This window comes from Natrix helvetica (genome assembly GCF_964273705.1).
Source record: "Natrix helvetica genome assembly, chromosome: 9".
Taxonomy (NCBI): Eukaryota; Metazoa; Chordata; class Lepidosauria; order Squamata; family Natricidae; genus Natrix; species Natrix helvetica.
Window position 1 is genome coordinate 2,878,592 of NC_138560.1, and position 11,788 is coordinate 2,890,379.

Sequence of the window (11,788 nt, forward strand, 5' to 3'; positions counted from 1 at the left end):
TTTGTTGTTGTTGTTGTTGTTGTTGTTTGGTGCCTCTAAACACAACAAGGCAAAAGCGCCAACCAGCTTTGGAAGAAGGAAAGAAGCTTCTTGGATGAGAAGTGAATGATCTTCAAAAAAAAAAAAAAAAGCAGGAAGACCGGTTGCCTCCTGAAGAAGCCCCTTTGGGACCGTCGTGACCTGGATGGCCGGAGAATCTCCGTAGAGAAGAAAGCAACTAGTAAATGTTCAGCATGGTGGAGACTCCATGTTCAAGAGCAGTATTCCTCTACCTAACAGAGACACACTGTAATACCTTCATTGAAGACTGGGATTCCATATACATTCAGTCACTGTGTTACAGTTACATTTATTTGTTTTTTATTAAAAATGAATACATCTTTTCTAGGCAATGACTGTATCTAATGCTCCCTGCTCCTCCCATTTTCCTGACCAGAGCAACAATCCTGTGAGGTGGATTGAGCTGAGAGAGACCGACTGGCCCAAAGTCACCCAGTCAGCTTTATGCCTCAGGTGGGACTAGAACTCACCGTTTCCTGGTGATTAGTCCAAAGTCATCCACTTGACTTTCATCCCTAAGGCGGGACTAGAATTCACTGTCTCCTGGTGATTGGCCCAAAGTCACCCAACCAGCTTTTATGTCTAAAGTGGGACTAGACTTCAGCATCTCCTGGTAATTGGCAAAAATTCATCCAAATGGCTTTATACAATACAATACAATAGTAGAGTTGGAAGGGACCTTGGAGGTCTTCTAGTCCAACCCCCTGCCTAGGCAGGAAACCCTATACCGTTCCAGACAGATGGCTATCCAACATCTTCTTAAAGACTTCCAGTGTTGGAGCATTCACAACTTCTGGAGGCAATTTCTGTTCCACTGATTAATTGTTCTAACTGTCAGGAAATTTCTCCTCAGTTCTAAGTTGCTTCTCTCCTTGATTAGTTTCCACCCATTGCTTCTTGTCCTGCCCTCAGGTGCCTTGGAGAATAGCTTGACTCCCTCTTCTTTGTGGCAACCCCTGAGATAGTGGAACACTGCTATCGTGTCTCCCCTAGTCCTTCTTTCTCTTAAGCTAAACATACCCAGTTCCTGCAACCGTTCTTCATATGTTTTAGTCTCCAGTCCCCTAATCCTTTGTTCCTCTTCTCTGCACTCTTTCTAGAGTCTCCACATCTTTTCTACATCGTGGCGACCAAAACTGAATGCATTTCTGTCCTATGAAAATATTCTTCTTTTGGAAAATAACACATAAAGGTCCCTCCAAGTGGGTGGGTGGGGGGAAGACCAGAGGTAATAAGTCAAGCCGCTTCCTCTTGATATTTAAAGTTTCTTGCAGAATCAATACTAACGTTTATTCTGGCCTTCTGGAAGAAAAAGTCTTTAGATTAAGGAACATTCTCCCTCTCCCTTTGGAAGTACATGGGGATTAGCACACGTTTGAAATACCCCGACCCGGCGAGGCAAGGGAGAAAATTAGTCAAAATTAAAAAGGTCTTTTCTCATTAATGTGCAGAGCGGCTTCCAAAGTAGATTGCAAGTCAATAAAGCCTCATTAGAGAGGGGTGGGATTTAATACCCTCTTGAGAGCCGTGTGTTCTGTGCGGGAGAAATGGACATGATTCCTAAGACCGGCCTCACATGTGCTCCCGAAGGGGGTCTCAGCTTCCCCTGCAAAGGGATAGGAGTGGGCTCCCATTGAACGATCCCAGGTCACGTCATTTCTACCGCTAGAAACAGTTGCTAGGGAACTCCTTTGGGCCCACCCACTTTCCACAGCCTCCGCTCTTGCACACGTCTGTCTATAATTAGTGTGCAAAAAAACACCAGCAATCGATAGATGCACCGAAAAGGAGAATGCATCTCCTTTTAGGACAGAGTTTTTCCAACTTGGCAACTCAGAGAGGTGTGGACTTCAACTCCCAGAATTCCTCAGATAGTGTGCCAATGAACTTGAGCTCTAGTCCCACCTTAGGCATGAAAGATGACTGGGTGACTTTGCGCCAATCACCAGGAGACGGTGAATTCTAGTCCCACCTTAGGCATGAAAGATGACTGGGTGTCTTTGGGCCAATCACCAGGAGATGGTGAATTCTAGTCCAGCCTTAGGCATGAAAGATGACTGGGTGTCTTTGGGCCAATCACCAGGAGATGGTGAATTCTAGTCCAGCCTTAGGCATGAAAGATGACTGAGTGACTTTGGGCCAATCACCAGGAGACGGTGAGTTCTAGTCCCGCCTTAGGCATGAAAGATGACTGGGTGTCTTTGAGCCAATCACCAGGAGACAGTGAGTTCTAGTCCTGCCTTAGGCATGAAAGATGACTGGGTGTCTTTGGGCCAATCACCAGGAGACGGTGAGTTCTAGTCCTTGATTAGTTTCCATCCATTGTTTCTTGCCTCGCTTTCTGGTGCTTTGGAAATCAGGTGGACCCCCTCTTCTTCGTGGCAGCCCCTCAAATATTGGAACTCTGCTATCATGTTCCCCCCGGTCCTCCTTTTCACTGAACTAGCCAAACCCAATTTCTGCAACGTTTCTTCAAATGCATCCAAAGAGATGCTTCTCCAGCTGCAGGAAGGTCAGAGTTCCAGTTTGCATGAACAGACTGGAAAGCAGAAGGTTTTCTTAGAGAACTTAACCCATAGCCTTGCAGTTGTCACCATGACAAAAACACATCCTTAATCTGGGCTCCTGCCAACATTGCCTCTAAATTCTTTAGAGACTAGGATGGCAAATTACAGTCCTGGGTTTGGGGAGGGGAGAGTGGGGCACTGGGAATGTCTGCATACTTAAATCTTGAAATATTATACATGCATGTGATGCTGCATCTGTAAAGATGCTATACCAGAAACGGTTTTAGGAATTAAAAAAACAAACCAGAACATCTGCATTCAGCAAAGGAGGCTCCCTTTCTGTTTCTTGCAGTTTCTTATTTTTATCAAATCTGTACAAATGCCAACCATTCAAGCTGGGTTTTTTTTTTTGTGTGTGTGTTTTTAAAAGGGGTTGCATTAATATTTTAATGTACTTGGGGTACAGGTTACTTCAAACATATGCGGTTTTCTTTGCAATTTTGTTAAGCTGTGCAGCTTTTTTTCTCCTGAAACGTCTGGAGATCGCATTTCCATAAATACATGCATATTTGGACAGACTTCTCCTTATTATACCCAGCGCCGTTACATTTTAAAACGAAAACCCGATATTCAAAGAACGATGAATAGGTAGGGTTGGAAAATGCAAAACGGCGTACGTCTGCATTCCAGTGGGGATCATTGGGGGCTCTGTATCTCCCCCTTTCCCACAGCCCCATATAGGTTCGGTAGCATCTCCCGGGCTCCGTTTAATCTCTGGGTGCAGGAGATAAAATCTGGCAATTGTCGTATGCCAGCATGTCTTTTGTGCCTCTTTCCTTTCAGCGGTGGAATAAGGTGGCAAATTAAATCTGAGCTAGCCCAGGGGTGCACATCTACCAATTCATTTCTGGGTGTTGCCTATTCTATTTGTGGGAAAATAGTTCTACAGTTTGTAGAAAGAGAGGAGCTGCAGGAGATCACAAAAAGGAGAGTTTTGCAAACCACAGGAGGGGAGACCACAAAAGCACAGGAGTTTCACAGGGGAAAGTACTGTATGGGCAAAGGTAAAGGTTCCCCTCGCACATACGTGCTTGTCGTTCCCGACTCTAGGGGGCATTGCACATCTCCGTTTCAAAGCCGAAGAGCCAGTGCTGTCTGAAGATGTCTCCGTGGTCATGTGGCTGGCATGACTCAACACCGAAGGGGCACGAAACGCAGTTACCTTCCCACCAAAGGTGGTCCTTATTTTTCTACTTGCATTTTTTTACGTGCTTTCGAACTGCCGAAACTGGGACAAGTAATAGGAGCTCACTCCCTTCTGCGGCGCTAGGGATTCGAACCACTGTCTTAGCCACTGAGCCACTGCATCCCCTTATTGTGTGGGAGGGGGTTACAAATACTATACTACAGCAAGGTAAGGGGTGGGGGGGAGGAAGTGCCTTTTTTGATGGCAGAGAAAGGTGTGGAAGAGATCTCTTCCACATTTTGATGCATGGATTTAGCCATCTGGATTTTTCCCCCGTAGCAGATTGGGACTTGTTACTAGGATATCTGCCTCTTGGAGTAGAAGGTAGTTGGTGCAAATTTACTCACGCATGGCATGGAGTAAACAACCAGCTACACCTGTTCCTTTTCCCTCCTCCTTATCACTTCCTTGGCACTAACAGCAAATTACGAGGCAGCGATACAACACACCAGTGCTTTCCGTTGAGCTCAGCCAAGGTAGCAATGGGAGAACATCTGGCTTTTTTGTCTATGGCAGGGGATTCCAACCTTGGCAAGTTTACGCCCGGCAGACTTCAATTCCCAGAATTCCCCAGCCAACAAAACTTTTAAGCCTGGCGGACTTCAATTCCCAGAATTCCCCAGCCAGCAAAGCTTTAAGCCTGGCAGACTTCAATTCCCAGAATTCCCCAACCAGCAAAACTTTTAAGCCTGGCGGACTTCAATTCCCAGAATTCCCCAGCCAGCAAAGCTTTAAGTCTGGCGGACTTCAATTCCCAGAATTCCCCAGCCAGCAAAGCTCCAGAAGTCCTCCAGGCTTAAAGTTGCCAAGGTTGGAGATCCCTGGACTATGGAGATTCTCAGTCCTCCAGCTCACGGTTGTCCCAAAAGTGGTTTGGAAGACGTTTCGCTTCTCATCCAGAAAGCGGAAGAAGCTTCTTGGATGAGAAGCGAAATGTCTTCCAAGAAAATCCAGAAAGTCCAGTTGCCTCTTGGGGAAAAAAAAGCACCTTTGGGAAATCTGGTTTGCATGCAGCTGTAATCTTTCCCAGGATGGGGAAGAAAGGATAATAAAAAGTAAACGTCTCCCTGTGTAATGCAATAGTAACCGATCATGAAAAGATTAAAAGATTTGAGGGGCTGCCCCAGAGAAGAGGGGGTCAATTTATTCTGCAAAGCACCAGCAGGCAGGAGAAGAAGCAACGGATGGAAACTAAATCAAGGAGAGAAGCAACCTAGAACGAAGGAGTTCCTGACAGTGAGAAAAATTAATCAGTGGAACAACTTGCCTCCAGAAGCTGTGGAGAAGCTCCAACACTGGAGGTTCTTAAGAAGAGGTTGGAGAACCATTTGAAATGGTAGAGGGTCTCCTGCTTGAGCAGGGGGTTGGACTAGAAGACCTCCAAGGTCCCTTCCAACTCTGTTATCCTGTTACAAAACCAGTCTGGCACTTTGGCTTCAGTGCCAAATCTTGCGTGAGAAACGGGACAGGCCTGCAAGCGTATAAACTTCCTTCCTGTCTTCCCTAAGAAAGGCTCAAGGCATGTACAGGAAATCCTCGATTTATAACGGTTGGCTTAGCAACCGTTCCAAGTTACAACGGCCCTGTTAAAAAAAAAAGTGGCTTAGGATTGTTTGTCACACTTACGACCGTTGCAGCCTCCTCGAATGTCACGTGATCAAAATTCGGACACTCGGCCATGGGTTCGTATTTGACGGTCGCAGCGTACTGGGGTCACATGATCCCTTTGGGCGACCTTCCGACAAGCCGAGTCAAGTCAAGGGGGAAAACGGATTCGCTTAACAAACCGGGTGGCTAACTTAGCCAACTGCAGCAGTTCGCTTCCCAAAGGGGCCAGACAAGGCTGTTAGAAAAAGGGAGCAAAACTCACTTAGCCCCCTGTCCTCGCTTAGCGACAGAAATGTGGGACTCGATTGCGGCCGTAAGTCGAGGACAAGCTGGGTACCGTACAACTGGAGAACCCCAGGCGGAGGACGGAGGATCTAAATTCAATATGAGGAAGAAAGGAATCCCTGCCAAATTCACACATACACACATACACACAAACAAATTGTCCTGTGGATAGATGAGAGCACTTAACTCTACAGAGGGCCAATTTAGGCATTTGAAGAGATTTTAAAATCAGAAAACATCCTTTTTCTCCAACACCTACCTACCTACCTATCTACCTTCCTTCCTTCTTCCCTTCTTCCTCCCTCCCTCCCTCTTCCTTCCTCCCTTTTTCCTTCTTCCCTCCCTCCCTCTTCCTTCCTTTCTTCCTCCCTCCCTCTTCGTTCCTTCCTCCCTCCCTCCCTGCTTCCCCCTCTCCCTGCTTCCCTCCCTCTTCCTTCCTTCCTTCTTCCCTTCTTTCTCCCTCCCTCCTCCCCTCCCTCCCTCTTCCTCCCTCCCTCCCTGCTTTCCACCCCCTTCCTTCCTTCCTTCCTTCCTTCCTTCCTTCCTTCCTTCCTTCCTTCCTTCCTTCCTTCCTTCCTTCCTTCCCTGGTGCAGCTGAGATGTGTAATGGTTTGAAGGGATTTCTGCAATTTCACACTTCTCCTTTTTCCAGCCAAGGGGCTCACACAGGGCCATTGCTTCCTCAAGCTCCCCTAGCTACAGAGGCCCTGGGACACCCCCCCCCCCAATCCCTGCCACTCCAGCAAAAAAACGCTTCCTTCACATTGCATATTTCCTGGGGGCTTCGTGCCCATCGTTTCAAGCCCGTTCCAAATGTTTTATTCTCTGCTTTGGGAGCCCATCAGCCAGCCTTCCAAGCCTGGAACCTGGGCACCCGGATGCCAAAAGATGGGCTTGTTTGTTTGTTTTTAAATCAAATCACATCCACTGGTTGTTTAAAACCCCGGGAATCTGGATGGAAGATACTCGAGACGAAAACATACAAATGCTTTAAAGGCATTTAACGGGCAGGGTGGGTTGCCATCCCTAAATCACTGTAACGTTTGCGATTGGCACCTCCCCTTCAACGTTTCAGCCCCTCCCGTGCCATCAAGCTCTCCTAGAGACCCCTATTTGCAACTTTTTTTTGATGGTGGTGGGGGAATTCGAACCCTGTGCCAATTCCCGGGGGCAACCATTTCTCTGGATCGACGTATACAGACCCCCACACACTAAAGATATGTGCTTGCTGGACGCATCCCCCTCCCTCCCCTCACCCCCAAGATCCTGCGTTCCTCTGCCCTCCCTCCCCCCTTGCCCATCCCATTGGTCCGGTGAATCACAAAAACATTTTTGAGGCTGGTGAGACGGGAGGGGTTGGGTAGGGCTGAACGCGTATCTTCCTCCCCCCGCCCGCCGCCGCCCCGCCCGTAGCGAGGGAAGAGGTGGAAAACGATCTACTCGGCACCTCGGAAGTTGTGTCTATAGCAACTGTCCTAGCCCGACGCCTGGGAGGCACCCAGGGAGACAGAAAAGATGGTTGTGGGGGGGGGGGGGAGAAGCACGATAGAAGGAAGAAGGACAAGGCTGCTTGCTCCTTTTAGTCGGTTCTTTTCCATTGGAGGGGGGACGCAGAGACCCCTCTATTTCCTATCCTCCTCTGGGTAAAATCCAGCTGGCTCTCGGTCCTAACTGGCCAACAATTCCTCGAGGGTATTAAAGCTGTCTCCCTCCATCCCTCGGTCCTCCCACACCCTCGCTGGTAGCCAGGGAGGGGATCCCCCAGCAGGAAGGGACGGAGGGAGCCCCCGCGCCAGCCCAGTCCAGGCTGGAGAGGTGGGGTCGTAGCAGAATCCCAAAAGGCTGGGGAGGGTTAGACGGGGCAGCAGGCGAAGGGGCTGGCGGTGGAGTGGAGCCAAGGAGCAGGGAATGCTCAGCCCCCGGGAAAGCGGCATTGAGCCCCGCCAACAGCTGCGATCGCCACTTACCTCCCCAAGCCCTTCCTTCCTCCTTTGCGATGGCTGAGCCGAGCCCACCCGGTCACTTCCTAGCCATGCGGGCCTCCGGGGTGGGTGGCTTCGGTGGGGCGGCCGGCGAGGCGGGAGGCGGGGGGGAGACCCCAAGACAGGAGCCCCGGGAGAGCGGCCGCTGGCAGAGAAGCGGCCCCAGCCAGCCAGCCAGCCCGCCCGCCCGCGTGCCTCGCTCGCAGCCGAGAGAGCCCGCCTCTGGGGGAGGTGGCGAGGGCTGGAGGGAGGGAGGGAGGGAGGGGTTGGCGGGCGGGAGAGGAAGAGGAGGAGGGAGGGGAGAGGAGGAGGAAGAAGAGGGAGGAGGAGGAGGAAGGAAGGAAGAGGAGGAGAAGAGAAGGGAGGAGGAGGAGGAGGAAGGGGGAGGGGAGAAGGAAGGAAGAGGAGGGGGAGAGAGGAGGGGAGAGGAGGAGGAAGAAGAGGAAGGAGGAGGAAGGAAGGAGGAAGAGGCGGGAGAAGGAAGAGGAAGGAAGAGGAGGAGGGGAGAAGGAAGAGGAGGAGGAGGAAGGACGAAGGGGGGAGGGGGAGGAGGAAAGAAGAGGGGGAGGGAGGGGAAGGAAGAGGAAGGAAGAAGAGGAGGAGGGAGGAGGAAGGGGGAGGAGGGGAGGAAGAAAGGAAGAAGGAAGAGGAGGAGGAGGAAGAAGAGGAGGGAGGAGGGGAGGAGAGAGGAGGGAAGAGGAGGAGGAAGAGGAGAAGGCTGGGCATCGGGGAAGGGGACCCTGAAAGGGTCGGTGGAGGGGGTCAGCGCCCTCCAACAGCGGAACAAGAAGGCGCCCATCAAAAGATGGGGAAACTACAAGCCCCATCATCTCCAGTAGCCAGAGGCTGAATCCATCTGGGGTCCTCGGATAATGCCGGGTCCGGAATGCCTTGGCAGGAGAGACACAACATAAAGGGTCAACTCTGCCAGTTCTCCCCACTTGGCCTTCCTAGACTCGCTCTCTCGCCCAGGGACGGAAGAACCATTTCAGCACCAGGGAGGCCGGACAGCTCCCCATCTCGGACGGCGCCTCCAGCCGCCTTGAATTTGATTTCCTGCCTACCAATTGGCCGAGTTTAGGCTTCTACCTCCCTCAAGCCTTCCCACGTTCATTCAGGGAAAAAGCCCGACCTGAAGGCTGGAAGGTTTGCCTTTTGGCCTCACCGGATGCAGGACTCGAACCCAAATCCTAGCCGGCAGTCCCAGGGTGCTTCTTTCCCAGTAGAAATTATTTATTAGATTTTTATCCCACCTTTTATTACTTCATTGGTAACCGGAGGCTGCGGCCATTCCTAATGCAGGTGATCCTCGACTTACAACCACAATTGAGCCCATTATTTCTGTTGTTACGTGAGATGTTTGTTAAGCGAGTTTCGCCCTGTTTTACGACGCCACCCTTGTGAAGCGAATCACTGCAGCTGCTAAGTTAACCACCGGGCTGTTCAGAGAATCTGGTTTCTTCCCCGTTGATTTTGCTTGTCAGGTCGCAAAATGGGACCACATGAACCCAGAACGCTACAACTGTCATAAATAAGAAACCAAGCTTGGGGATGCTGCAACGGTCGTAAGTGTGAAAAACGGCCACCCGTTGCTTTTTTCTGTGCCCTTGCAACTTCAAACGGTTACTAAACGAACTCTTGTAAGTCAAGGACTACCTCTACTCCTCCCTCCTCCCATTTTCCCCACAACAACACCCCTGCGAGGTGGGTTGAGTCGAGGAAAAAGGGATCTCCCTTTCCAAATCTCGAAAATGGGAATGTTGTGTGGATATTTTCCTTCTAGGCAGGTTTGAAATCCCACGGTTCCTAACCATGGTCTACTAGCTGGATACATGTACTTCGCGACGAAACTATGTGATCGGGCTATGCAGGAGAAATTCAGTTCACAATCCGTTGTCTGAGTGGTGGTCGGTGATTGAAACACATAAGGAAATATTGCTTTCTGCAGCTTTTAAGAAGCTCGTCGGAATAAGAGATTTTGCAGAATCTGTTTCCAGCCCTCCTCAGAATTTGGATTCCTGGATGTCAACAGCCCGAGGTACGCATGTACACACCTCCATCCCCAGGAGACACGCTGCTGTGTGACTTATGCAACGAGAGGAACTCTGGCTCCACCTCCTTCCCAGCCGTGGGGTGATTCCTCTCGCCTGAAGGCATCTGAACAGCCCCCACACTTCCTACAGGTGAAGGCAAACACACCTTGCGTACCAAGGAGACGCTGTGGGGCTTCCTGACCTGACAAGGACACGGCTACGGTCGCCCCCTCCCACCCTTTCCCATCAGGCTAAGATACCCCAACCCCCCACCCCACCCCTAATTGCAATGCTGCAAACTTCAGCTCTCTTCTTTCTCCCAGGCCATCTGTTCTCATTCGCCAGCAAAATCTGGAACAGGGACAGCTTTGTCGCTGTGCTGAGGAATAGGAGGAGGAGGAGGAGGGAGGAAGAGGGGGAGAGGAGGAGGGAGGAAAAGAGGAGGAAGAAGAGAAGGGAGGAGGAAGAGGGGGAGGGAGAAGAGGGGAAGAAGGAGGAAGGAGGAGGGAGAAGAGGAGGAGGAGGAAGAGGGAGGAGGAAGAAGAGAAGGGAGGAGAAGAGGAGGAAAAAGGGGGAGGAGGGAGAAGAGGAGGAAGGGGGAGGAGGGGGAGAAGAGAAGGAAGGGAGAAGGGGGAGAAGAGGAAAAGAAAGGAGGAGGAAGAGGAGGAAGAAGGGAGAAGAGGGAGAAGAGGATGAGAAGGAGGGAAGAGGAAGAGGAAGGAGAAGAGGAGGAAGAAGGGGGAGGAGGAAGAGGAAGAAGAGGAGGAGGAGGAGGGCCAGAATCTGGAGATGTTGGTGTGGGGAAGAGCAGGGACACCCACAGCCTTCTCCGTTAGTACCAACACCCCCTCAACAGGCAGAAGGCTCAATTGATGGGTATTCTTAGCCTCAACTCTGAAGGGGGTCTTTGACTCGCAAGCCCATGGGGCTGCCTCTTCCTTTCAAAGGGTTAACGATAGAAGTTACCCCAGCTGTTGCTGCTCCTGGCCCCAGGGCTGAAAGAGGAGGCTCCTTCTTTTATTAAAAAATCTGCCTGGACAAAAAGCCAGAATGAGAGAAAAGCAGAGTTGGAAGGGGCCTTGGAGGTCTTCTAGTCCAACCCCCTGCTCTACCGGTTCCAGACTGTCCAACTCTCTTCTTGAAAACCTCCAGTGTGGCAGCACCCACAACCACTGGAGGCAAAAACCGTTCTCCCGATTTCACTGTTCTCACTTTTGGGAAATTTCGCCCCAGTTCTAGCTTGATTCAAAACATCCAACACTCCCGAGCAGCTCCCAAGCAAGAACTGGGTTCGAGTTCCTGCCAGGGTAGATTGCATACATCTTGTGTGAGCTGATATGGCATCCAATGGCTTTCGGCTGGATTCCTTCCTTTTCCATCGGCTTAAAAGGTAAAGGTTCCCCTCGCACGTATGTGCTAGTCATTCCTGACTCTAGGGGGCGGTGCTCATCTCTGTTTCAAAGCCAAAGAGCCAGTGCTGTCCGAAGACGTCTCCATGGTCATGTGGCCGGCATGACTCAATGCTGAAGGTGCACGGAACACCGTTTACCTTCCCACCAAAGGTGGTCCCTATTTTTCTACTTGCATTTTTCACATGCTTTCGAACTGTTAGGTTGGCAGAAGCTGGGACAAGTTAACGGGAGCTCACTCTGTTACATGGTGCTCGGGATTCAAACAGCCGAACTGCCGTCCTTTCTGATCGACAAGCTCAGAGCGTCTCAGCCACTGAGCCACCCTGTTAGAAGAGTAAGAGGACTTTACTCTCAGAAGCTCTGGGGAACTGCGCGGTGGACAGAGAGGACTCCAGGTTCGAGTAACTTAGCAGCCATTATGAGCCTTGCCCTTCCAGATTATCAGTCCTGACAGGGAGGAGACCCCACTCATCATACACATAGTCCTTGACCACCATCGAGCCCAACATTTACGTCGCCAAGTGAGAAATTTGTTCAATGAGTCTTGTCCCATTTTTCTTGCTACCGTTGTTAAAGTGACTCACCAAAGCTGTTAAGTGAGTGACACGGCCGTTAAGTGAATCTGGCTTCGCCCCATTGACTTTCTTTGTCAGAA

General features: G+C 50.6%; 1 protein-coding gene across 1 annotated transcript in view; it reads right to left on the bottom strand.

Annotated features, from left to right (window-relative positions):
* SLC8A2 (solute carrier family 8 member A2) overlaps window positions 1-9,845 on the bottom strand; it is a gene marked incomplete at its 5' end in the record, with an annotated part of 57,915 nt that extends 48,070 nt beyond the window's left edge. The window contains one exon of the mRNA XM_081961651.1: window positions 9,743-9,845. Coding sequence (XP_081817777.1) covers window positions 9,743-9,845 — 103 coding nt within the window. The remainder of the gene's footprint in view (window positions 1-9,742) is intronic.
* Between the last annotated feature and the right edge of the window lie 1,943 nt (window positions 9,846-11,788).